We start from the raw sequence: 27,585 nt of genomic DNA on the forward strand, positions 1-27,585 counted from the left end.
GTTTTCTAAGGATTTCTCCTTATTTAATACTTCATATGGGAGCCAAGCATTATGTTTAAAATAACCTGTGAAGCCTAGTGTTGTGGCACATGCCTGTTATCCCAGCACCTCGGGAGGCAGGTTCAAGGCCAGCCTCAGCAACTTAGCTAGACCCTGTCTCAAAATAAAAAGGGCTGAGGATGTAGCTCAGTGGTAAAGTCCCTCTGGGTTCAATCTTCAGTACCAGAATAAATAAAACAACCTATAAGACTATTGTACAGATGTTAATTTTTGGTCTTCTAAGGCATGGAAACGGAGACCTTTCCCCTATTGTCTAATTGGCTAGGCTATTGGTTTAGAATTCAAACTTTCATAGGTAAGACCTGAGAGACCTGGGCTGGGGATGTGGCTCAAGCGGTAGCTCGCTCGTCTGGTGTGCATGCAGCCCGGGTTCGATCCTCAGCACCACATACAAACAAAGATATTGTGTCTGCCAAAAACTAAAAAATAAATATTAAAAATTCTCTCTCTCTCTCTCTCTCTCTCTCTCTCTCTCTCCAAAAAAATAAAAAAATCCTGAGAGACCAATATCTCTCATATCACTTTTGAGAATTAAAAAAAAAAAAGGCCTATATCAAGACTACTTGATCTTAAATGTCAGTCTTGTCTTTGCTAACCCATTGTTCCTGCCATTTAGGCCTCATGGAGCCAGAAGACTTAAAAACATGTCCTTATGTCCCGAACCACAGGATGCCAGCCAGCAGGTTACAGTACCACCTAGCATCATGCAAAAAGGTAAGTTTTCCTAGTAAGAACTGTAAATCCCCAGATGGAAAAAATAAGCTCAAAATATTAAGTTTTTAAAAATTATTTTTAAAGCCTGGCATGGTGGTACATGTCAATAACCTCAGCTACTTGGGAGGCTGAGGTATGAAGATCACAATTTAGGGAAATCTTGTGTCCAAATAAAGCAATTTTTAAAGGGTGGAGCCGTGGTTCAGTGGTGGAGTACTTGACTAGCATGCTCTGAGACCTGGGTTCAATCCCCAGCACAAAAAACAAAAAACAAACAAAAAAAAACTTACAGCTTCCAACCATATGTGGTACCTGCCACGTCTAAATGTTGGAACATGATAACTCTTCATCATTTCCAGAAAGATTAGAATGCAGGCAAAACCTAACAAGAATTTTTTCCTTCTAGAAAAATCCAAAGATAGCTAAAAAGATGGCTAACTGCAAATATAATGCTTGTCATGTCGTCCCAATTGAAAGGCTCAAGGAGCATGAGGCTAACTGTACTGAAAGAACTGCAGTAGATGACGGTAAGTTTTTTATTTGGGGGGATAGGGAAGTGACATCAAGTTCTGTTGCTTTGCATACCCCATGGCTGTGGAATCCTTAAACAAATGAGAGGAGTGAAAAAACAAAAGGAGTCTCTACTCCTGTAATTTCTGGTCTACTTTATTTCAGAGCCATTTAATCTTCCAAAGGTTACTTTTCCAAGTTTGGAACCAAATGAAAAACCTTCTAATGCTGCCCATCAGATTCCTGACACTGATATCTGGAACGAAGGTGAGGAAGGGTAAAACGGTGAACATAATTATGAAGGAGGCCTGAGCCCTAAGGCCTTTATAGCTAACAGGCACAGCCCTGAGTCTTAATTATCTTTCCACAAAATCCTTTAGTAGAACAATCAAATTAGTAAATCTAAGAATTTCACCTGTTTCCAAAGAAGCAGCTCAGTAAAAAGGAGTCTAAGTAAAATCTAAATACACTTTTTTTTTCGTGTACCAGGGATTGAACCCAGTGACATGTAACTATTCAGCCACTTCCCCAACTCCTTTTTTTATATTTAGATACAGGATCTTGCTAAGTTGTTAGGGCCTCAATAATTTGCTGAGGCTGGATTTGAACTGGCAATCCTCCTGCCTCAGACACCCAAGCTGCTGGGATTACAGGCATGAGCCACCACACCCAGTCTAAATTCACTCCTAACAGTTTTTTGGTTTTTTTTTTTTTTTTTTTTAGCAGTATCTGGTCACTTTTCTGTGTACAGAAAACTTTACTGGTATAAACTAAGACTTGTAATATGAAAGGTTGAAATTTATTTCAAGTGGGGGCCGGGGATGTGGCTCAAGCGGTAGCGCGCTCGCCTGGCATGCGTGCAGCCCGGGTTCGATCCTCAGCACCACATACCAACAAAGATGTTGTGTCCGCCGAGAACTAAAAAATAAATATTAAAAAAAAATTCTCTCTCCCCTCTCTCACTCTCTTAAAAAAAAAAGAAATTTATTTCAAGTGATATTTTGTATCTCAAGATGCATCATATTATAATGCATACTTCATTGGCTTTCAGTTAGATCTAGATTTGGCTATCTGCTGTGACCTTAAAGGAAGTTGCTTCCCAGCACATCTTATCTTTAAAAGCCTGCCTCACAATCAACCTTAATATTTTTTAATTTTTTTTAGATGTTGATGGACCTTTATTTTTTAATATTTATTTTTTAGTTGTAGATGGACACAATACCTTTATTTTGTTTACTTTTTTTTTTAATGTGGTGCTGAGAATCAAACCCAGTGTCCCACACATGCTAGACAAGTGCTCTACCACTGAACCACAACTCCAGCCCTCCACCTTAATATCACATAGGAGCTAGACATGTAGCTGAGGAGCAGAGTGCTTTTCTGGCATGTGCAAGACCCTGGGTTCAATCTGTATCACCACCAAGAAAAAAAAATTCAAAATGTATGTTAGTGTAATTCTAGCTCCTCCTCTAACATATAAACTTCAAATCATGCAAATATCATGGCTTAACACAATAGAAGTTTTCTTGTGCAAATCCTAATACAATCATTCACTTGGTACCGATTCAAGGACAATGGGCTCTTTTCATCTGTGGCTGTCACCTTTCACATTTATCTTCTACAGAAGGAACATAGAGAAAGTGCAACTGCATTTTTTTTTAATTGAACCCAGGGGTGCTTACCCACTGAGTCACATTCCCAGCCTTTTTATTTTGAGACAGAGTCTCGCTAAGTTGCTGAGGCTGGCTTTTGAACTTGCGATTCTCCTGCCTCAGCCTTTTGAGCCACTGGGATCATAGGCGTGTGCCACCTGGCCCTGCTGTGCAACTGCTTTTAGCCACCTCAGCCTTTAATTCATATTCCATTGGCAAAACTATCGATGTGATCACACCCAAATGTAAGGGAGATGGGCATGTGGTCCCTGGCAGAGTAGTGACTTCCCAGCAACAACTATGGAAGGAAGCTGCAAACAATGCAAAAATGCCTAGTTACATGTGTTGTTTCTTCTCCCTTTCCTTCTTTCTAGATAACATGCATCATTCTCCTTCATTCGTTCTTCAGACTTTTACTCCAAAAATGCTGGTTTGTGAAAGGTAAGAAACTATATTTTCAGTATCTTATTAGAGAGCTGAAGTGGGAGGCCTTTAGGTGGCAGATGCTTAAGTGTGGACTACTCGTGAACTTAAAGGATCTGGTGGGCTGAGTACTTGCCATTCCTTCTCAATGGCACCACTTAGGACTATGTTACATGATGGACTTGCATATACAACATTCTGGAATCTGTAATATATTCAAAGATGAAAAAAAAAATTCCTTAAACTGTGGGAAAGAATAAACATACACTACATGAACCAGGTCAGAATCCCCAGCCAAACTAACTTGAAGAACACAAACAAGAGTTAAAGGAGCCAGATGCCGTGGCACACGCCTGTAATCCCAACTACTCAAGAGGCTGAAGGCAGAAAGATCACAAGTTCAAAGCCATCATCAGCAATTTAGCGAAACCTTGTCTTAAAATAACAAAGGGCTGGGGAGGTAACACAATGGTAAAGCACCCCTGGGTCCAATTCCTAGTAGGAAAAAAAAATAAGAGCCATTAGTGGAGCTACCACCACATGCACAGGGAGAAGGGAAGGAGACAGAAGATTTAATTTTGTTGTTTTTTTTTAACTTTAGGGAAATCTTAACTGTCAAATTTTAGGAAACAACTATTGTCATTGGCATCTTAACTTGTTTATTTATTTAAATAAAGAATATTTTTCCAATGACCAACCATATAGGGCTGGGGATGTGGCTCAAGCGGTAGCGCGCTCGCCTGGCATGCGTGCAGCCCGGGTTCGATCCTCAGCACCACATACAAACAAAGATGTTGTGTCCGCCGAAAACTAAAACATAAATATTAAAAAAAAAAATTCTTAAAAAAAAGAAACTATATAAAGCATAAGTTAGCAAAAAAATCAAACAATCATTTCTGTGACTTAATAAAAATTATCTTTGATAACCAATTCTAGGTGGCTAAATTACTTTATCTAGACTAAGTCTGGTTTCCAAATAACTTATGGTCTTTTCCTGCAGTGACCCAAGAGACCTGAAAAAAGAAGTTACAGATAATAATGATCCCAACAATTATAAATCCTGGAGAAAAGGTAAAATAACTTTTTTAGACTAATATCAGAAGGGTTTTTTGTTTTTTTTGTTTTGTAGTGGGGATTGAACTCAAGGACTCTTAACCACCCAACCACATCTCCAGCCCCTTTTGTTTTGAGACAGGGTTTTGCCAAGTCACTCAGGTCCTCACTAAATTGCTGAGGCTGACTTTAAACTTCCGATTCTCCTGCCTCACCTGGCTAAGTCTCTGGGATTACAGGCATGTACCACAATGCCCAGCCTAATATCTGAGTTTTCACTAATCATTAATGTTGTAGTCTAAACCTTCAAAGATTCTTAGACATGTTCTGGCTTGGGCAGCACATACTAAAATTGGAATGGTATGGAGGAAATTAGCATGGCCCCTGTGCAAGGAAGACAACACAAATTGTGAAGTATTCTGTATTTAAAAGAGATTACTAGGCTGGGGTTCTGGCTCAGTGGTAGAGCATTTGCCTAGCATGTGCAAGGACTTGGGTTTGATCCACAGCACCACATATAAATAAATAAAATAAATGTATTGTGTCCAACTACAGCTAAAAAATAAATATGAAAAAAAAAGATTTCTAAGCAAACTTTCTTTTAAAAAAAAAATTAAACAAATTGGGCATGGTGGCACACACCTGTAATCCCAGCAGCTCTGGAGGCTGAGGCAGGAACACTACAAGTTCAAAGCTAGCCTCAGCAACTTAGTGAGGCCCTAAACAACTTAACATGACCCTGTCTCAAAACAAAAAATTAAAAAGAGGGGCTGGGGTTGTGGCTCAGTGGTAGAGAGCTCACCAAGCATGCAAGAGGTAGTGGGTTCAATCCTCATCACAGCATAAAAACAAAATAATGTGTCCACCTAAAACTAAAAAAAAAAAATGCATAAATAAATAAATATTTAAAAAATAAAAAAGACTTGGGATGTGGTTCAGTGGTTAAGTGCCCCTGGATTCAAACCAAAAGAAAAAAAATTTTTTAAACAAATCATATTATATAAGTCCTTCCTCTACCCACAATAGAATACAGGGAAAGTCCTGATGGCTTCACATGAGATTTTGGCCTTGCTAAATTGCTCAGGCTGACCTCAATTTTTTTTTGGGGGGGGATATACTGTCTAAATATATATATTTGAAATGCTACTAACATACCTCAAGCTTACATCCTCCATAAAAGCATTATCAAAATGACACTACTTCAATCTTTCTCCTTACAGGTCAGAAAAACTGATGGAGAACTTGAAGAGCCAGCAGACAGAAGATTTAATTTTAAGTTGTTTTTTTTTTAACTTTAGGGAAATCTTAACTGTCAAATTTTAGGAAACAACTGTTGTCATTGGCATCTTAACATGTTTATTTATTTAAATAAAGAATATTTTTCCAATGACAAGTTTCATTTGGTTTCTTATTCTTCCTTGTTTTCACATTCATTTGTCAACCAAACAGCTACAGAGCTCATTTCCCCATTTCCTTTCTTAGCAGGGAAATACAGTTAGCCTGTGGGTTTAAAAAGCTGTTCCATATATAGGTTCTTCATCCTCCAATTTTTTTTCTCCAAGTCACTTACTATATGCCCTGTAGACCAACTTTCTTTAATCGACTCTCTATACAAATCTTCTGTGCTCCTTAAAGAATAGTTTTTATAACAATTGTAGTTAGGAAGATAGATTTGGAGCCATGTTCCAATCTCCCTAAAGTCAATTTACTCAAAGAATGGAACCCAGAGTGTCCTACCTCTGAGCTACATTTGCTACATTTCCAACTCCAGCCCACTTGTGTGTGTGTGTGTGTGTGTGTGTGTGCGCGCGCGCGCGCGCGAATTGAACCCAGGGCCTTGTGCATGCAAAGCAAGCACTCTGCCAACTGATCTATATCCCTAGCCCCCAACCCTTTTCATTTTGAGAACAGGGCCTTGCTAATTTGCTCAGGCTGATCTCAAATTTACCCGCAATCCTCCTGCCTCAGTCTGCTGAGTCTCTAGGATTACAGGCTTAATATGCCTTATTCTTTGTCACTCTGTTCATTTTTAAATATTGCCCATTCCTCTTCAACTATTTAAATCCCTGTTCTAGCTTTTTTAAAAAGTCTTATTTCTCACTTAAAATTTCCCTGTCTTTAGTGACTTCTAACATGACAGTTAAGTATCTCCAACCTCAATCCTACCATGAATATTCATAGTGGAAGTCACAATCATGTGTTTTGTATCTACTACACAACAAGCCTGGTGCTGTGTATACCTAATAGATATTCAAATGCCAAGACCTAAGTTAGGGCAGACTGAAATCACTTTCCCTTAAACTCTAATTTTAAACATAACACTAGCTTTTTTTTCTAGTTTACTAATTATTCGAAGTATATTTAGATTTATAATTAAGTTATGCTGCAGTGGTTCATGTCTTTAATCCCAGCTACTATAGAGGTGAAAGGGTGGAGCTGAGGCAGGAGGATCACAAGTCTGAGGCCAGCCTGGGCAGTTTAGGAAGACCCAACTCAATGCACTTAATGGTACCTAGCATAGTTAAGGCCCTGTGTTCAATCCCCAGTCCCACAAAAATAAAAAATCATTACAATCAAATTAATATTTTCTGCCTGGAGGCTCTTCCTTATGCAAGTATTTTCTAGATCCTTTTCAAATTATCTTTTTTTTCTCTCCATTTAAAGCAGAAAATGGAAAGGAAAAAAAATAGGCATTTTTAATATCTAGTACATCTTTTTTTTTTTTTTTTTTTTACTGTATTATCTAAACATTTTTCTTTTTTTTTTTTTTTTTTATTGGTCGTTCATAACATTACATAGTTCTTAATACATCATATTACACGGTTTGATTCAAGTGGATTATGAACTCCCGCTTTTACCCCGTATACAAATTGCTGTATCACATCAGTTACCCTTCCATTGATTGACATATTGCCTTTCTAGTGTCTGATGTATTCTGCTGTCTGTCCTATTGTCTACTATCCCCCCTCCCCTCCCCTCCCCTCCCCTCCCCTTTTCTCTCTCTACCCCTTCTACTGTAAATCATGTCTTCCATTTGTATTCTCTTGACTTACCCCTCCTTACCTCTTATATGACATTTTGTATAACCCTGAGGATCGCCTTCCATTTCCATGCAATTTCCCTTCTCACTCCCTTTCCCTCCCACCTCTCATCCCTGTTTACTGTAAATATTCTTCTCAAGCTCTTCGTCCCTACCCTGTCCTTGTTTACACCCCTTATATCAAAGGAGTCATTTGGTATTTGTTTTTTAAAGATTGACTAGCTTCACTTAGCATAATCTGCTCTAGTACATCTTAGTATGGTGTGTACAAAGGAGAGCTACTGACTTTCTCCCTTAAATTTACACAATATAAACACTTTTTTTCCATGAAGGGTCTCACAATGTTACCCAGGTTGGAACTCATGTGAGTTCAAGTTATCCTCCCATCTCGGCCTCCTGAGTACTTGGAACTACAGGCTCAAACCACCACACCCAGTTTGTCCTCATTTCTTAAATAATGCCTTACACATTTTCAATTTTTTAATTATATTTTGGTATTTAACAACTATTTTTTTAATTTTTATTGTTGGTTGTTCAAAACATTACATAGTTCTTGATATATCATATTTCACACTTTGATTCAAGTGGGTTATGAACTCCCATTTTTACCCCGTATACAGATTGCAGAATCACATGGGTTACACATCCATTGATTTACATATTGCCATACTAGTGTCTGTTGTATTCTGCTGCCTTTCCTATCCTCTACTATCCCCCCTCCCCTCCCCTCCCCTCCCCTCTTCTCTCTCTACCCCCTCTACTGTAAATCATTTCTTCCACTTGTATTATTCTTCTCTTACCCCTCCTTTCCTCTTATATGTAATTTTGTATAACCCTGAGGATCAACTTCCATTTTCATGCAATTTCCCTTCTCTCTCCCATTCCCTCCCACCTCTCATCCCTGTTTAATGTTAATCTTCTTCTCTAGCTCTTCGTCCCTACCCTGTCCTTAGTTATTCCCCTTATATCAATGAAGTCATTTGGCATTTGTTTTTTAAGGATTGGCTAGCTTCACTTAGCATAATCTGCTCCAATGCCATCCATTTCCCTCCAAATTCTATGATTTTGTCACTTCTTAATGCAGAGTAATACTCCATTATGTATAAATGCCACATTTTTTTTATCCATTCATCTATTGAAGGGCATCTAGGCTGGTTCCACAATCTTGCTATCGTGAATTGTGCTGCTATGAACATCGATGTAGCAGTGTCCCTGTAACATGCTCTTATTAGGTCTTTAGGGAATAGACCAAGAAGGGGAATAGCTGGGTCAAATGGTGGTTCCATTCCCAACTTTCCAAGAAATCTCCATACTGCTTTCCAAATTGGCTGCACCAATTTGCAGTCCCACCAACAATGAACAAGTGTACCCTTTTCCCCACATCCTCTCCAGCACTTGTTGTTGTTGGACTTCCTAATGGCTGCCAATCTTACTGGAGTGAGATGGTATCTTAGGGTGGTTTTGATTTGCATTTCTCTGACTGCTAGCGATGGTGAGCATTTTTTCATGTACTTATTGATTGATTGTATGTCCTCCTCTGAGAAGTGTCTGTTCAGGTCCTTGGCCCATTTGTTGATTGGATTATTTGTTATCTTATTGTCTAATTTTTTGAGTTCTTTGTATACCCTGGATATTAGGGCTCTATCTGAAGTGTGAGGAGTAAAGATTTGTTCCCAGGATGTAGGCTCCCTGTTTACCTCTCTTATTGTTTCTTTTGCTGAGAAAAAACTTTTTAGTTTGAGTAAGTCCCATTTGTTAACTCTTGCGCTATTTGTGTCCTATTGAGGAATTTGGAGCCCGACCCCACAGTATGTAGCTCATAGCCAACTTTTTCTTCTATCAGATGCCGCGTCTCTGATTTAATATCAAGCTCCTTGATCCATTTTGAGTTAACTTTTGTGCATGGTGAGAGAAAGGGATTCAATTTCATTTTGTTGCATATGGATTTCCAGTTTTCCCAGCACCATTTGTTGAAGATGCTATCCTTCCTCCATTGCATGCTTTTAGCCCCTTTATCAAATATAAGATAGTTGTAATTTTGTGGATTGGTTTCTGTGTCCTCTATTCTGTACCATTGGTCCACCGGCCAAATAAGGTGTTTTTATATCAAAACACCATGTTGTACACTTAAATATAGAGAATTTATTTGTCATCGCACCTCAATTAAAAAAAAAAAAAACTACTATGAGGGAACAAGGTCTACTATGAGGGAACAACGTCAACAACTACAGTATAAGGCAATTGTTCTCAAACTCTACTGGATATCCAAACCCAGATTGAAGGGCATCTTGTTCCCCAGTTTCTGATTCAGTAGATCTGCCATAATATGCAAGAATTTTCATTCCCTCAAGTCCCCAAGTGATGCTGATATTGCTGGACTGTGAACCATACTTTGAGAACCACCAGCACAAGGCAAGGGGAGGGAGGAGGGTAGAAAGATGTTACCAAAAAAAAAAAAAAAAAAACAATGTAAGGACTCCCAAGTAGAGTTTAGAAGATAGGTTCATAGAGAAAATGAACCTGTGTTTAAACATTTGACGTTCCTTAAAATAACAGATCTGACAAAGAGCAGTATTGGAATTTTAGAACTATAATTTTCATCGGCTTCCACTACCTTTCCTGCTACTTTGCCTGAACAGTTATAACCAATCCAAACTTTTTATTTTCCTCTAAAGCAATATTTCCCAATCTATCCTCCCCAATAACACCTATTACATCCCCCCATAATCCCTTGTTTTCAAAGATTTTACAAATGTCTACTTGGAATTATACACTTAACTACCAATCAGAAATCATAATTAGATGAGAAAATCAAGACTTAGTTGATAAAATTCAAGCCAGAAACAAAGAAATAGAATAATTTAGTCTTGAGGGGGCAGTTATACTGAGGATTGAACCCAAGGCCTCACACATGCTAGGGAGGTACTCTACCACTGACCTAAAACCCCATCCCTTTTTTAAGTTTTATTTTGAATTAGGGTCTTGCTACGTTGCTAAGGTTGACCTCAAAATGTATAATCCTCCTGCTTCAGTCTCCCAGGTAGCTGGGATTACAGGTATATGCCACCACACCTGGATAATATTTCAGTTTTCTAATGAGCAAAAGTTGATTTCTTTTTTTTTGGGGGGGGGGTGGTACCTGGGATTGAACTCAAGGCGCTTAATCACTGAGCCAAATCCCCAGCCCTTTTTTGTATTTTATTTAGAGACAGGGTCTCACTGAGTTGCTTAGTGCCTCACTGAGGCTGGCTTCGAACTCACAATCTTCCTGTCTCAGCCTCCTCTGGCTTCTGGAAAAGCTAATTTTTATGATTATTAACTCATATTAATTGTACAAACTAATGGGTTTCACTGTATATATTTCCATGCATGCATATATCAAGCTTTGATCATGTTCCCTATCTTTTCCCCTCACTCCCTTTCTAGACCATAATAGTCCCTCTTCCACTTTCATGTCATCTTTTACAGTTTGTTGTTGTCGTTTAGTTTACACATACGAGAGACAACATACAATATTTGTCTTTCTATATCTGGTTTATTGTGCTTAACATGATATCTTCCAGTTTCATCCATTTTCCTGCAAATGGCAGGATTTCACTCTTCTTTATAGTTGAATCATAATTCTCCACTGCACATTTTTCTTTAGTCATTCATCGGTTGATGGATACCTATGTTGATTACATATCTTGGCTATTGTGAATAGTGTCACAACAAAAACAAGTATGCAAATATCTCTTTTGTACGCTGATATCATTTTTTTTAATATTTATTTTTTAGTTCTCGGCGGACACAACATCTTTGTTGGTATGTGGTGCTGAGGATCGAACCCGGGCCGCACGCATGCCAGGCGAGCGCGCTACCGCTTGAGCCACATCTCCAGCCCTGATATCATTTCCTTAAGATATATATCCAGAAGTGGTATTGCTGGATCATGTGGTAATTCTCTTTTCAATTTTTTGAGGAACTGCCATAATGTTCCAAGTGTTTTAAGTTTTATTAGGTTTCTGAAATAGTGAAAACTTCTGTAGACTCTCAAAGACTATTGGAATTCCTTCAGTGTTAAGAACTGGAAAAACTCTTCTCACAAAGGCATCCAATGACCAAAATACAGATCTTCTCACTTATTAGCCCATAGACTTTATTTTTAAGTTATAATTATTAATTTTAAAAATATATTATTTAGAGATACACACAGGTAGAACCAACAAGAGTTAGATTCTATTTTGGGGGTATTAAGTCTTACTAGCTCCTAAAATGAAGCTTGTATAAGTTTCTTGGTCTCATTGTTTTTTTTTCCTTTCCAAGTATGATCAACCTGACTGAAGACCAGTATGAAAGAAAGCTCAGCAGGGAACTCAGATAAAGTAGAATGTTTCTAGGAATGTAGGAATGTACAAAGCATTTAAAAGTAGAAAGAATAAATGTGTGGTGCATTTTTTATATCAGAATCACCACCAAAAGACAGTTTGGCTCTTGTTTATAAATTCTTAAGCTTGTTCACTGGTGCTAAATGGGACATCTTTATCAGTTGTCACCCTGACAAGACATTACTGAACACAGTGAAGCCTGATTTTGGATTCAGGTTCAGGATCTATCCTCTCATGCCCTTAGCTCTTTCTGCCTCAGAAATTTCAATCTGCAGGTAACTGAATGAAAAGAATTTATGGATTGTAGTAACGATGGCAACAACTGCACCAAATTACTGCAATTTAAAGCCTGGAAAATCATATTTTGGTTCAAATCACTCTGGCCTGCTAATTATGGTTCAAAGACATCATGATAAATTCAGAGGTCTGGTGTTCCATTAAAATTATTTTAAACCATCCAAGTGCAGTTGTGCTTGACTATAATCCCAGCCACTCAGAAAGCTCAGGCAGGAGGATTGCATTTTGGAGGGTGGCCTAGGCAACTCAGCAAGACCCTGTCTCAAAATAAAAAAATAAAAATAAAAAGGGCTGAGGTGGCATAGCCCTGGGTTCAATCCCCAGTACCACAAAATAAAAATATGTATATATTTTTAAACTATTTCCTAACAGTCTGAAACTGACTTGCCAAAACAGCAGCTTTTATAAAATGCTTTGTGCTAAGCTTGCAATGAAGCTTTCATTCTTAGCAATTATCTTTGAAAAAGCACTTTAACAGCTTGTTCCTCCTTCCTATGAATCATACAGGCCACCCAGGTGAAAGAAGAGCTTTTATAAATTCAAAACAGTGCCTAGGTCAGTGGTTCTCAGTCCTGGCAGCACATTAGAATCATCAGGGTAGGTTTTTAAAAATAACTATGGCTGGCTCGTTCTGATTACTTGGTAGGGAATGAGAATGGAACTTGGCATGGTATGTTTTAAGAGTTCCCCAGATGATTCTAATGTGCAGACATGATTTAGAATCACCAGCCCACAACAAGAATGGCTTAACCCAGTCTTCCATCAACACCTATATCTTTTAAGAGTTTAATCTGAATTGAAGACTATGAAAAGCACATGCTCATCAACCTAAGGACTGCTAATTGGAGTGGGGAGGGACCTGATAATTTATGTTTACAAATTATTCATGTAAAAATAATATGTTTCACTCCAAGATCCTTTTCATTAAAGCTATAGTTTTTACTGTCAGAATAGGTCCTCTCAACTCATATTTAGAATCAAACGCACTGAAATGTTTCAGAAATTCCAATAGTTTAGCACCCACACTGCATCTTACATTTTGGACAGTACAAAAACATTTTTTACAACTTGGTTTTTAAAAAATATATTACTAGCACTTGCCTAACATGTATGTGCAAGATGCTAGGTTCAATTCTCTGTATGGGGGAGGAAAGAAAGAGAAAAAGGAAAGAAAATTTTTAAAACTGCAGAACAAAGGCTCACAATATATTTGGTTTTTCATCAGGTTTTAACTTTCTGACCCACTTGTCCTCAGCAACCTAAAAATCCCGTTAGCCCTCCAAACACATCCATTACCTACCTACCATTCTCTGATATTGTTGCCCTTTGAATTTTGAAATTCTACATCACGCGCTAAACAGACAAAAAAATTCCTGCCCTTGGTAATTGCCTGCTCTGCCTATGCCCTATATAATTGCTCTTCCTTCCCCTCAAAACATTAATCATATATCTAAACAATTTCCACAAACAAGGTTTCCTTCCAAACAGCTCCCCACATCTACCCAGTCCCATTCCCTCAAAGGCCCAAGATGGCCGCCACAAAGACTAGACAAGGAAGGTGGAGCTCCACCCACGCAGAACCACTATCGACCCAAGGCCAGCGGAGGATGGGCCTAAGAAGGTGCTGAGGGTCGGAAAGAGTAGCAGCTGGGCCCTGGCGGAGAAGGGGCAAGGGTAGGAGACCCCATTGGCCCCAACACGCCAAGAACGCCTGTAACAGGAAGTGGGGGCCCCACCCCCTAGCGTCAGGGACCGGAAGTGGGCGTTGCCGGGGCGTGGCTAAAGGACGAAGGCGGCGGTGGGGAGAGCGCCTCTCGATTGAGGTAGGAAGGATATTCCCGCGCTGGTTTGGCTCCTTCAAACGCTCTACCTTTAAAGTACTGGGATAGCTCCCCCCTTCTAACACTTTCTAACACCTTCTCTTTCCCTTTTTCCGCTAGTAGCTTTCAGCCCTGGGACTCTGAACGCAGCTCTGTTGGATTTTCTGCTGGGTCCGCTCCATCGTCCACTCGAGGGCCTCCCTACCACCTTTTCCTCCCTTCTTTTAGGTTAATCATCTTCCCCGCCTTCTTGTATTTAGTCCCACGGCTTAACCCTGCTCAGCGTTTGGTTTTGTGGTGGTGGTGATTGTTTGAAGGAGGAAAAATTATTTTACTAAGGCCTCTGTATTAGAAATTTGAAGAGTCGCTTCCCTGTAGATCCAGTTCCCAGACTTAACTGCTTCACATAGTGTCTAATCCACCGCAGGTCTAGTGCTAAGGAGAAGGGAAAGAGTCACCTGTCAACAATTGGATGTGGAAGATACTTAAAGGAACACAGCTGAGTGGTGATGCTGTGAATTTCATTGCCCTTAGTCTTTTCTCCTGGAAGGAATAGATTGGCTTTCCACAAGTCACTGAATCTGACATTCATCCCTCCTTTTTATTCTTTGAAATCAAGAAACAATTCTTGATTTATCCTCCCAAACCTTTTATTTTTAGTGAAAAAGTATGAAGTAACTGTATAAGTAAAACGTGTCCAAAAAGGTCAGGATTTCTTAATCCAAACATGAAAAATATTTTTAAGATAGTTTCACTAATGATTGTTATTAACAAGTGAGGCTCTGCCCCATCACTTGTATTTCCTAACCTGGGTTCTAATGTTGCTTATGTCATAGAATGAGGGGAAGGGGTGTGGAATTGTATGAGAGGCCAAAGGAGAGCTTGCCTAGAGACAACAGCTGTAAATGTAACCAATTTTCAGAAGTTTCCTATGGGGGTTCTTTTATATTAAAAAATAGTTTTTTTTCTCATGATAGTTTATTTAATCACATGTTCAGTAGAAGAGAACTTTAGTAAATGAGGATCCAAACTACAAAACCATTTCTCTTAATCTTTTACATTTCTGTTAGGTTTGTTGTCTTATAACTATTAACTATAACATAGACAGTTCTTAAGTCCTAATATTCAAAAGTTTTCCCTCAGTGAATAGAGGGAATGCTATTAACTGGAGAGGCTTAAATCAACAACTTTTTTTTTTTTTTTTGGTACTGGGGATTGAACCCATAAGTGCTTAACCACTGAGCCACATCCCAAACCCTTTTTATATATTATTTAGAAACAGGGTCTCACTAAGTTGCTGAGGCTGGCTTTAAACTTGCAATCTTCCTGCCTCAGCCTCCTGAGCTGCTGGGATTACAGATGTGGGCCAGCACGCCCAGCATAAGTCTTGTCATATTAGCACAGTAGTTTTGGGGGTGTAAAATTCAAGTAGCACTAAAAAGGGGGACTATCAGGGTGGCACTTATAATTATGTTTAAGTCATGAATATGGTAAATTAGAATGTCTCTGAGGGTTTGGATGAGTTAGGTGTTCACTGTCTGACATAGACATCCAGCATTCCCATATTCCAAAGAAGGGCAAGAGTAGTAGCCTTCCCATCCTGTAATTTTTAAGAATTTTGGAAGAGAGCTTTTAAAACTGTACCCTATCCAGAAGTTTAAGAGTAGTCTTATAGCCTTGATTCACCCCCCTCTATGGTTAAATAACATCAAACCCAAATAGCAGGTGAATAGTGACAGGCTGGGTAACAGCACTTAAAATACATGGATATCTTGTCACCTTAATAGAGTTCATATTAGTAGTCATATTTGGTTTTTCTTAACTATTGGTGGACCCTAGAATTTATTCCAAGAATATTAATTGAGCAATAATGTTAAATGTTTCAAAGGAGTAAAGAATGCTTTACAGAGGAAAAAATTGGGGACAGGAGGGTATACACTGCAGATTTTGTTTCCTCGATTTATGTAGCTTCAATTCCAGAAGTAACTCTACTTCTTAGGGTTACTTTTTGGTACATTTCATTTCTAATTCTTTGAACCTTGCTTTTTCCCCTGTAGCACTTGGATTCAGCTCCTTCGTTTTCAGCATGGAAGACACTTACAGTATGTACTTACTGTTGCTTTTAGAAAATAAGTTAAATCATGTATTACATGTAGTTTATGTCTTAACTAGGCTTTTATTGTGTTGTGAAAAATTCAAAGTTCTCCCTGAACTGCTGGTGTGGAAAGGTCTGTGTGGTAAATACAGAGAGGTACCCAAATTAAATGAGGCACTTGAAACTTAATTACTTAAAAGATGTATAAGAAGTCATAGAGCTTTGAAAAGGCAGACACCTGTGTTGCCAGGTGCAGTGATGCAGACCTATAATGCCAGTGACCTGAGAAGCTAAAATAGGAGGAGTGAAAAGTTCAAGGCCAGCCCCAGCAACTTAATGAGACCTTATCTCAGAATAAAAGTAAAAAGGGCTGGAGCTTTTTAGCTCAGTGGTAGAGCACCTCCCAGCACTTCAATGGAGAAAAAAAGTCTGTGTTAAACTACTTATTAATTTTTTTGTTGTTTTTTGTTCTTTGGTACTAGGAATTGACCCTAAGTCCCAGCACATGCTAAGCGTGTATTCTATTATAAGTAGTATTTTTATTAGACTTATTAACTCAAAATGTGGATTGCCTTTTTTATTTATGATACAGGGATAGTAACCTCTGTTTTTCTATTTTGAGAAGTAATATAGTATGCATAATACAATTGATATGTGGGACTGGGGATATAGCTCAGTTGGTAGAATGCTTGCCTTGCATGCACAAGGCCCTGGGTTCGATCTACAGCTCAAAAAAAAAAAAAAAAAAGATTGTGCATTGAGTTTTTTTTAATATTTATTTTTTAGTTGTAGGTGAACACAATACCTTTATTTTTTTTAATGTGATGCCGAGGTTTGAACCCAGTGCCTCATGTGTGCTAGGTCAGCACTCTACCACTGAGCCACAACCCCAGCCTGCGTTTGAGTTTTTAAGATAAAAAATCCTGGGAAGGAGTCTTATATCTATCTCTGTATCTCTCTCTCTCTCTCTCTCTCTCTCTCTCTCTCTCTCTCTCTCTCAAACCCAGGGGTGCTCTGCCACTGAGTTACACCCTGAGCTATTTTTTTCATTTTGAGACAGTTCCTCACTAAATTGCCAAAGCTGTCCTGGAACTTGCCGTCCTCTTACCTTAACCTCCCAAGTCGCTGGGAGTACAGGCAGGTGCCACAATGCCCAGTTTAGTAAAGACTATTTCTTTGTAGTTTCTATATTTTGGTAATAAAAATCTTCATTGGACTTCTTTATTTACTTAGTGGTACCAGGGATTGAATGTGGGGGCTCTCTTGCAAGGTGAACAGCTTTCCCACTAAGCACATTCCCTGCCCTTTTATTTTATTCTGAGACAGGATCTTACTAAATTGCTCAGGATGGCCTCAAACTTTCATCCTTCTTCCTCAGCCTCCCAGGTAGATAGCATTAGTCATGTACCACTGCACCCAGCAAAAATGTGCATTTCTGAGAAGTTTTCAGGTAATGCTGATGCTGCTGATCTGAGGACTACACTTTGAAAATCATTGATCTAGAAGGCTGATTCTTTTTGATTTTCTTTAGGATTCTCCCCACCTTCTTTATTTTTCTTAAAATGTTTTTACTTAAAATGTAATATTTATGGGGCTGGTCCACATACATATGCAAAGTGAAATTTATGTATGGTATATGTATTTACTCTTGGGTGCTTTCTACTCAACATGTTAAGTTAGAAAGCAACCTCTCCCTTTTTGGTCTCTCAGTTCTTCCTTTTTTTATGCATAATTTTTTTAACAAAAAAAATTTATCTATGAGCTTGTTGGAAATATAAAAAATCTCAGGTCCCATCCCAGACCTACTGAATCAGAATCTACCTGTTAACACAATTCTTAAGTGATTTAACACCTGGGAATGTTGCTAAAGTTTGAGAAATGCTGCATCAGAAATGCTGACCTCTTTCCCAAATTTACCTGAAACACTTACCTTAATCTGATAGTCCCGAAGATCTTCAGGTTCTGTCCTTGGATTATACCTCAGTGATACTTTTGTCATGCCTAGTATCATATTCCCATGAAGTTTCCTCAATTTCTCACCATGAGTTCTAAGCCTTAATTAAATTTTTGAGTAACAACTGAGTCTCTGCTTTTGGGGGGGAAGCTTGTCAATAGGACCCACTTTGTTTTCCAAAGCAAGTTGTATTTTGGGGAAGCCAGAAAAAATTGTTGCAGGGTAGTTTAATGTATTTGTTAAGAACTTTAAATGTACATTCACTTCAGTTCAGCACTCTTAGGTATCTGCCCAAAGAAATATTCATAAAATGCACAAAGAATATGCTAGATTATTAATCATAGTATTGTATATAGTAGTAAAAAACTGGAAACTTAAATGTCCAGTAAGGGAACTGATTAAGAATCTAGTATATTCATATGAAGCAATGAAATGGTCCTTATATGTACTGACATGGGAATAGCTCCAAGAAACATTAAGTAAAAAGAATAGAAAAGCTAATCTCAGAAGATCAGGAAATCCTGTCACATGCTATAACTTGGATGAACCTTATGAGTATTATGCTAAATGACGTCATAAGCCAGTCAAAGAAAGGCAATTAAAAATTAGAATGATTCTAATGGCTTGGGAGAGTAGAAAACGGGGAGTTGATATTTAATGGACAGTTTCAGTTTTGCCAGATGATAAAAGTTTTGGAGGTTGGTTGCATAACAGTGTGAATATACTTAACACTGCTGAAGAATACGCGTTAAAATTATTAAAATGGATATGGGAGATGTGGCTCAATGTAGAGTGCTTGCCTAGCATGTATGAGGCTCTGGGTTTGATCCCCAGCACTGCAAAAAAAAATATATATATATATATATTAAAGTGGTAAATTTTATACTTTATCACAGTTGTAACTGTTTTAATTAAAAATACATTTAAATCTAGAAAATCAGATTAGAAATGACTGCAATTACTCGAAATTATGGTAGGAAGCTCTCATTATCAATTCTGACATATGCCACTGTATAGTCAGTATGATGTGTATGAATTATAAGGTACGTCCAGTCTGTCAGTTGCTGACATGGCCTAACATTTACTAGTGATGGAACAGATTAAATGAAGGGAAACTAATAAGAATTTCATCTGTAAATGCTTTCTGGGTGTCTTAAAGCTTCAAAATTTGAAAAGATTGCTGGTCAAGAAGAGCCTGGTTGGCATAATAAGCTTGCCTGTCCTCTAAGATTTTTTCTTCCTATTCATTCTGTCCTTCAAGTCACCTTTCTGGCTCATTTGCATCACCATCATGGTTAGCAATTTATTCCATGTTTACCACTCTTCCAGTGAAACTGTCTGTTTCAATTCCCTATTGGCTCCTGATTTTCATTGCAGTCTCCTGGTTTATAAGCTTCTTATCAACTGTGAATTGCTTATCTTATTTTACTTTTATCATTATCTTCAGGGGTGACAAGAGGGTTGCCTCTTGTCCTCAGAATGTGCTTAACCATTTAATTTCCCTTCCTTGGCCATGCTTGTTAAGATTTGAGGCTCAGCCTGGGCATCTTGTATACCATAAAGGCAGGACAGGAGAGATGTTGACATTTTTGGGGTTTTGTTTGTTTTTGATTCTGAGGATTAAACCCAGGGGCATTTACACTGAGCTGTATCCCCAGTTCTTTTTATTTTTAATTTTGAGACAGGTTCTCATTAAGCTGCTAAGGGTCTTGCTAAATTGCTAAAGCTGACTTGGGATCCTATCTCAGCCTACCAAGTCACTGGGATTATAAGTATGCACCACTGCCCCCAGCTAAAGACAGTTTTAAAGGTAGATATGTTAGAAGCCTTCTTTCATAGAGCAGTTCTATATCTCTACAATTGTCTTAGCCTCAGGTGGTTCTGTTTTTTGCAGATTGTCTATTTGTTATCTGGCCAATTGGGTAGTCACTAGATTATTCTTTTGTATTCTTTCTCATCCATGTTCCAAAATATATAAAGTAAAATCACCAGTCTGATAAAGGAATGGTTTAACTTGAGAGGCAACTAAAGTAACCAACACCAGGAAGTACTTATGGGGAAAATTAAAAGAATGCACATGCCTGTAACCCCAGTTCTCCAGAGGCCAAGGCAGGAGGATTACAAGTTCAAGGCCAGCACAGGAATCTTAGTGAGACCTGTCTCAACATAAAAAAGGTTTAAGAGGGAGTCTGGGGATGTAGCTCAGTGGTAGAGTGCTTGTCTAGCATGTACAAGGATTTAGGATCAATCCCCAGTACTACCAAAAAAAAAAAAGGTAAAGTAGACAGATGGGGAAAAAAAAAACCTATCCACTAATATTTTTCAAGTTTACATAGAGCAGTACTTACTTTGTTCATGGGATACTACAATGTTAATATAGGGAATTAACCAGCCCCAACCATTTGGATTGGTGAATGGTGGGATTTGCAAGTGCAAATTATATTATATTGGAACATGAGCAATCCATTCCAACTTTAGCACACTGGTTGGGAAATTCTGGTTGGACTGACTAAAGAATAGAAATGATCCTTAATTAGCACTTTTAGGAAAAGAAAAGAGGGATGTATCTCAGTGGTACAGTGCTTGCCTGGTGTGCATAAGGCCCTGGGTTCAATCCCCAGTTCTGAAAGAAAAAGAACAGGAAAAGATGATTTAATTTTTTTTTTTGTGGGTGGCTACTAAGGATTGGACCCAGGGGCACTTTACTGAGCGATATCCCCAACCCTTTTTATTTTTTTAGTTTGAGGCAGGGTCTTGCCAAGTTCCTGAGGGTGTCCTTAAATTGCCAAATCTGGCCTCAAACTTGCTGTCCTGCCTCAGCCTTTGGTGTTGCTAATATTACAGGCATGTGACTCTGCACCCGCTTAACTTTTTTTTTTGTAGTAAAGATAACCAGTATAGGGAAGCTAGCCAATCCCTAAAAAACAAATACCAAATGTCTTCTTTGATATAATGAGAACAACTAAGAACAGAGCAGGGAGGAAGAGCAGGAAGAAAAGATCAACATTAAACAGATACATTAGGTGGGAGGGAAAGGGAGAGAAAAGGGAAATTGCATGGTAATGGAGGGAGACCCTCATTGTTATACAAAATTACACATAAGAGGTAGTGAGGAGAACGGGAAAATAAACAAGGAGAGAAATGAAATACAGTAGATGGGATAGAGAGAGAAGACGGGAGGGGAGGGGGGATAGTAGAGGATAGGAAAGGTAGCAGAATACAACAGTTACTAATAGGGCATTATGTAAAAATGTGGATGTGTAACAGATGTGATTCTGCAATCTGTATTTGGGGTAAAAATGGGAGTTCATAACCAACTTGAATCTAATGTATGAAACATGATATGTCAAGAGCTTTGTAATGTTTTGAACAACCAATAAAAAAAAAAGATAACCAGCATTGAAAACAATATCCAATCAAATATGAGCTGAGACCTTATACCCTACAATTGCTGGTTCCACTGGACTTATCCAGTAATGGGGGAGGGCTTGGGTCTTGTACCACATCTTCCTCCTCCTCAAGACTCCACCTTCAGCCTCCTGCATCTACAGGGTCCCATTTCCTTGGTCCCCTACATTTTTGACTCCCCTTACAGGTTCATCGAAGGCAAACCCGTCTGAAAACTTTTCTTTAGATGAAACAGAGAGACATCAAGATTGGGCTTTCCTTGTGCCTCCTTTTCTTTATTCCCTGCCCTGGCTGAAGTCGGTTTCATTTTCCTTCTCCTCCATCTCCCTTTTTGCCTCCTCCTCACTCTTCTTCCATGACCCCAAATTCTTCCTTCTTAGCCACTTCCAGCCCAGAGAAAGCCCAAGTCCCAGGGAAACACTATGAGGTGAGGGAGACTACTAGAGAAATCCTGTCCCCTCAAGCAACTCTGGTGTTTTTCAAAGGAAACAGTCATGGAGTTAAACTGTTTCTGCAGTCCCTTTATTAATAGTCTTAGCCAGTCCGACAGACGAGAGGCAGTGATGGGGAGGCTGTCCTAGTGGAGGAGCATCTACTCTTGTCACTCCTTCCTGGGAAGTCTGGCTTCCATAAGTAAGAGACTCAGAACTCAGCACTGTAGCGGTCAGGGAGAGGATATATTATGGAAAAGGCTGTCCCCTGTCACACCGCCTTTAGAAAGTTATTAACCTTGAGAGAAAAAATGGATGGGGGAAAAAAAAAAGACTTAATGATACCAAAATTTTCTCAAAGTTACATTTTCATCTTTGTTTAGGCACCCTTTTTTTAAATTGAAAGTTTTATTTTATTTTGTTGCAGTACTGGAGATTGAACCCAGGAGCGCTGCACCACTGAGCTATATTCCTACTGCTCCCCCAACTTTTTTTTTTTTTTTTTTTTTTTTTTGAGACAGGGTCTCCCTTAGTTGCCCAGGCTGACCTCCAACTGGCAATCTTCCTGCCTTGGTCTTCTAAATTGCTGGGATTAGAGGCATGCACCACTGCACCCAGCTAAATATAAGTTTTCTTTAGACTATCTTATTCAATTATTACATAGTCCATTGAAAAATCCAGTGTTCCTGGAATGCTGTAGTTTTATAAGAACCTGTGATGCTTTATACTCATTGTATTTTTCTCTTTCAGTCGACTCCCTGGACCCTGAAAAGTTATTACAGTGCCCCTATGATAAAAACCACCAGATCAGGGCCTGCAGGTTTCCTTATCATCTTATCAAGTGCAGAAAGGTAGGGTATTATTTTCATAATTTGCCCTCTCATGTGCTCTTGAATTATTTTAAAAGGCCAAGCTTTTGTAAGCAGCAAATAGTTTTAGCATAAATGTTTTAATCAAATGCCAGAATTGTTTTGGGACTCTACCTCTGTGTTAATTAAACACCAGCATTTATAGAAAGGAGTTTATTTCTTGGGGTGCATAAGTTTTTACTTGTTTTTGTTTTCTTCCCCCTAACTAGTGACAAAGCACCCTTTAATAAACAGCATCTCTGGAATTTTCATATCCTTTTTAAAACAAAAGAAATACTAATTTTTGCTAGCAATGAATCTTATAAATTTGATGTATTCATCATCTTGATAAGAATCAAATGCTATAATCACTTCTTTCCAATTTTGTTTAGAAATTTTAGAGCAGTTGAATAGCTAGAGACTAGACCAAGAAAATACTATTCCTAAAAACAGATGTTTCTTCAAGTTTCATCATCTTTTTTAAAAAGAAAATTTAGGATTTTTCTCTCTAGTCACTCTTTTATTAGCTGACATAAACTACTTTAATGTATATTAATAGGCACTTTGACAGGGTTGTTAGAATGCAAATGTCAGATACAAAGACCAAAATTATGCAGGCATTTATGTTTGGAAAAAAATTTTAGTATTTAATCCAAACTGCATACAGTTCAGACTTAACATCCTTTAAAAAAAATGTTTCTCTTAGCTAAAAGTATAGCTCGGTAGTAGAGTGTGCCTAGGATGCTTAAAAGCACTGGGTTTGATTCCCACCACCAAAAAAGAGGGGGAAAAAGTGTTTATTTTATTATCTCTAAAATAAAATGCCTTTTTTTTGATCATTGCTCTACCATATTTTTAATCTGTAGAGCAAGGATCCCTTAAAGTTAAACGTGAACAATATGGATTAGCATTTGCTACCATAATTCCACCACCACACACACCCACACCCAGGCTCTCAGATATTTCTCAAGGATAAAGATTGGGAAGGGGAGCCAAGTGGTATAAAAATACTATTATAATTGCTTTCTTTTAATGTCCTTAATCTTTAGCCACAAAACCTTTGCATTGAATTTCTGATATCTTTTATGAAATTGATGGAGATTTCTTCCCTCAAAAGTTTCTTAGAATGTTTTTCAACCTTTTCCATGCTTTACATTATTTTTACTTTGAGTTTTATTAGTGACATATTTTTTTCCTTTTCCTAATGAATAAATTTCTTAATTGCTGGAATATTTGCCATAGAATATGAATGACATTAAATCCTTTCTTTAGGTTTAAGGCAAGAAACTTGGTTAGCAAAGTAGTCTGTCATTTGGGTTTTTTCTTTTGTGAAATAGCCAAAATAAAGGTTAAATTGTTCAAAGCCTCATTTCAGGCATCATTGCTTTAAATAAGTGTCTCTATGTTAATCTGAAAAATCATTGGTTTGTCTCTTCTGCAGCTCTCTTACAACAGCTATTTTCTAGCACTTATTGGATTGCAATAGCAGGGCACTACTGCATTGCAGACTGAGTTTCAGTGTTACTATTCATCCTGAATGTCAGCTTGCAAAGACATCCAGAGAGTGCTACCATTACAACTACACTAACTGAATCTTGCAACTTTCAGAAACAGAGAAAAAGATATGGTTCAAATTTACTATGTAGCTCTATGTTAGCCACTTGAATTCCAGTATCTGTTTTGTCAGTCTACAAGCTTATCTTTTCATTTTGATATAACGACTATATGATCTATGCAAATGATAAATAATTCCCTCTTAATTTTCTACTCTGGCTGGACGTGGTGGCTCACGCCTGTAATCCCAGCAGCTTGGGAGGCAGAGGCAGGAGGATTGAGAGTTCAAAGCCAGCCTCAGCAAAAGCAAGGCACTAAGTAACTCAGTGAGACCCTGTCTCTAAATAAAATACAAAAAAAAAAAAAAAGGGCTGGGGATGTGACTCAGTGGTTGAGTGCCCCTGAGTTCAATCCCCAGTACCCCCCCCCAAAAATTAATTTTCTATTCTGAGTTTGGCTACTATAGTTAAACTGTAAGTTTATTGAGGAATTTTAAGGGAGCCATTTATAGAATAAAGCTAAGCTACTCCCCTTAGACTTCAAGATTTCCAAAGAACTGACAAATCCCTTAATTTGGTTCCACAGAATCATCCTGATGTCGCAAACAAATTGGCTACTTGTCCCTTCAATGCTCGCCACCAGGTTCCTCGGGCTGAAATCAGTCATCATATCTCAAGTTGTGATGACAAGAGTTGTATTGAGCAGGATGTGGGTAAGCCTGACTAGCTAAATTATTTCAGTACTAGAGGTTAGCCCCTGAAGGATCTGTATTATGCTACATTGTGAGCTTAATTTTTTTCTGTCTTCATTTTAAAAGAAAAATATTTTTCTGCCTTTGAGATTTTTATCTTAGAGTAGCAGTAGATTGTCAGTTTCTGATGTGTCATACTCCTTTCTCTTCTGAATAGTCTGATTCACTTTACTAATGAACCATCTAAAAATAAAATCCTTTTGTTGTCTTAAATATGGTAAATATCTTTGTTTCTGCTTTTCTTGTCTTCTGTCAGCAAAGAGATATAAGACCCCTTTTTAGTTTTTATACTATCCCATTAGGCTCCCCTACAACCTTTAAATATGATAACTTGGCACTGTCCCCTTCTTATGTCAGATCTTTCTTATCTTGCAGTTAACCAAACCCGGAACCTTGGACAAGAGACTCTGGCTGAGAGCACATGGCAGTGCCCTCCTTGTGATGAAGACTGGGATAAAGGTAAAGTGCCTCTACATCTTTCTCTTCACCATGTCTAAATCCCAAGTCATTTGCTTAAGACAGAAGGAAGATTTTCCCTTTTTATGAACATACCATGTTGTTCAGAATGCCTTATTATTTTTATTGGGCCCCAAAATGAGCACATTTGTATCCCTGTGCAGACAACGTAGAACAGCCTATCCCTCTTGATTGGAAAAAGCACTCCTTTACATCTGCTTTTTTCCATAAATTGTGTTGTACCATCTGTGTTTGATTGTTACTAGGCACATTTATTATTATTTATGTTGCTTGTGTTTATATCCTTCAATTAAATTCCTGCTTCTGTGTCACTTCGGCAGTGTACTTGATCAATTTTTACTTGCATTTCCAAACTTAGGTGTATTATTTCCCATCTTACAAACACAACTAGCATGAACTGATATCTTCTCAAGTAGAACTACAGACTATGTTTTGCTTCCTTTGGCAGATTTGTGGGAACAGACTAGCACCCCATTTGTCTGGGGCACAGCCAACTTCTGTGGCAACAACAGGTAAATGAAATAGTCCCATTCCCAGAATTGCCCCCCCAAATCAGAATGTCCCATTACCAAAAAAAAAAAAAAATTCAAATCCACCTTTTTTTCCTTGATAATGTTCTTTGATAGTAACTAAGTATAAACTAAGTATAAACATTATTTTAGTGGAGTTTTTTCCCCTTATTTATTCCTTGATTTATAAAAAAGCTCACGTGCTCCATGCTGATCACTGGGAATACAAAAATACTACTATAGAGTCTAACAAGAGATATTGGTGCCAGACATTGTGTTTTGTTTAATTGTTATTGTTTTTCTGTGAGGTTAACATTATTTTTAATACTTAGAAAAAAATTCCAGTTATACCTCTTGAATCATTTTTTACTCTAGGAAACTAATGCCTACAAAAAAAGTAGTCTGAAAAGTTCTTTTTTTTTTAATTTTTTTTTTTGGTTGTAGTTAGACACATACCTTTATTTTATTTATTTTATTTATTTTTTATGTGGTGCTGAGGATCGAACCCAGGGCCTTGCACATGCTAGGCGAACACTCTACCACTGAGCCACAACCCTATCGCCCATGAGCTGATAATTTTAAATATAAACTATATGCCCTAAGATAGAAAAACTTAAAGATAAATTCCATTGGTTGCAACTTTAATTTTATATCAGTTCTATGAGATTTGCAGCCTTTGGTTAAATTGAATGGCGCTGTAGTTTATCTCTTATGTTTATTGAATGAGTTTTATGAGCCTGTCATACTACTGAACAGTAGATGGCATTGCTGTTTATCTCAATTTCTGGAAAGTGAAAATGGTTAGACCCATCTTGATGCCTGTACAGAACAGGGAACTTTCCAGAGAAATGGTGATCATCCTAATTGCAGGACTGTTTTAATGGAAATGTGTTTACATTTCAGATGAATATAGCTTGTTGCTCTTGCCCAAATTACAAAAATACACATTTTGATTATCTTTTGTGTGCCTGCCTGGAGAATTCAGATATGCTGACATGGTCAAATTTCTCTTCATTTTTGCAGTCCTGCAAGCAACATAGTCATGGAACATAAGAGTAACCTGGCTTCAGGCATGCGGGTTCCCAAGTCTCTGCCGTATGTTCTGCCATGGAAAAACAGTAAGTGAAATAGCAGCAAAATGCTTTTACTTTCTTTGTTATGCCAAAAACAGTCTTGATCATTCAGATGTGTTCAATCCAAACACCTTGCACTTGTATGACCCTGAAAGTGCTTCCTTAAACTTTGTGTTCTAAGCACCTCACTCACTCACTCACTACTTCTCCTGGCCCTGGTTAGAAATTAGAAATTATAAAGAGTAAAGTATAAGACCACAGAAACCAAAAGAATATTTTGAGATAGGATGACCATTGATATGAAATAGCCTAAGAAAATTTGGGGCCCAATAAAAAGACTATTGATTTTGGCTAAGAGTTCATCTCAGATTTTCAGGGCATAACATCAACAGGAAATTGGGATCAGACATTGTACTGCAGGTCCTAAAAAGAAATGGGTAGGGAGAAAAAGGAAGTAATAAGTTTTAGGAGCCCACATAAGGAATAGAATTCAGATGATTTCCCTAGATATCCAAGGACACGCTCAGGTAACTAAATACTAATTATACT

At 38.1% G+C, this 27,585-nt stretch overlaps 2 protein-coding genes and 1 non-coding gene across 3 annotated transcripts; all 3 read left to right on the plus strand.

The window, feature by feature from the left end:
- The first annotated feature begins 681 nt into the window (after positions 1–681).
- LOC113189719 (gametocyte-specific factor 1-like) lies at positions 682–14,080 on the plus strand. The gene is made up of 7 exons (XM_077799060.1): positions 682–774; positions 1,181–1,301; positions 1,450–1,551; positions 3,311–3,377; positions 4,360–4,430; positions 13,860–13,939; positions 14,060–14,080. The coding sequence occupies exons 1-7, from the start codon at positions 682–684 to the stop codon at positions 14,078–14,080; spliced, it is 555 nt and encodes a 184-aa protein (XP_077655186.1).
- Positions 4,739–4,841, plus strand: LOC113189837 (U6 spliceosomal RNA). Its single transcript, XR_003301701.1, has one exon. It is a non-coding gene; the product is annotated as a U6 spliceosomal RNA (small nuclear RNA).
- A 1,942-nt stretch (positions 14,081–16,022) lies between the features above and the next one.
- Gtsf1 (gametocyte specific factor 1) lies at positions 16,023–27,089 on the plus strand. Its single transcript, XM_026398827.2, has 6 exons — positions 16,023–16,038; positions 22,575–22,675; positions 24,812–24,938; positions 25,353–25,436; positions 25,903–25,966; positions 26,987–27,089. Exons 1-6 carry the CDS (start codon positions 16,023–16,025, stop codon positions 27,087–27,089), a joined length of 495 nt encoding a protein of 164 aa, XP_026254612.2.
- Positions 27,090–27,585: the final 496 nt, after the last annotated feature.

Source organism: Urocitellus parryii, chromosome 5 (genome assembly GCF_045843805.1).
Source record: "Urocitellus parryii isolate mUroPar1 chromosome 5, mUroPar1.hap1, whole genome shotgun sequence".
Taxonomy (NCBI): domain Eukaryota; kingdom Metazoa; phylum Chordata; class Mammalia; order Rodentia; family Sciuridae; genus Urocitellus; species Urocitellus parryii.

Bases quoted from the DNA above. Each gene is read 5' to 3' on its own strand.
- LOC113189719 (XM_077799060.1), top strand. From the start codon at position 682: ATGGAGCCAGAAGACTTAAAAACATGTCCTTATGTCCCGAACCACAGG. The intron at 775-1,180 runs GTAAGTTTTCCT...TTTTCCTTCTAG, and splicing joins ACCTAGCATCATGCAAAAAG to AAAAATCCAAAGATAGCTAA. The intron at 1,552-3,310 runs GTGAGGAAGGGT...CCTTCTTTCTAG, and splicing joins CACTGATATCTGGAACGAAG to ATAACATGCATCATTCTCCT.
- Gtsf1 (XM_026398827.2), top strand. The intron at 24,939-25,352 runs GTAAGCCTGACT...CTTATCTTGCAG, and splicing joins TTGTATTGAGCAGGATGTGG to TTAACCAAACCCGGAACCTT. The intron at 25,967-26,986 runs GTAAATGAAATA...TCATTTTTGCAG, and splicing joins AACTTCTGTGGCAACAACAG to TCCTGCAAGCAACATAGTCA.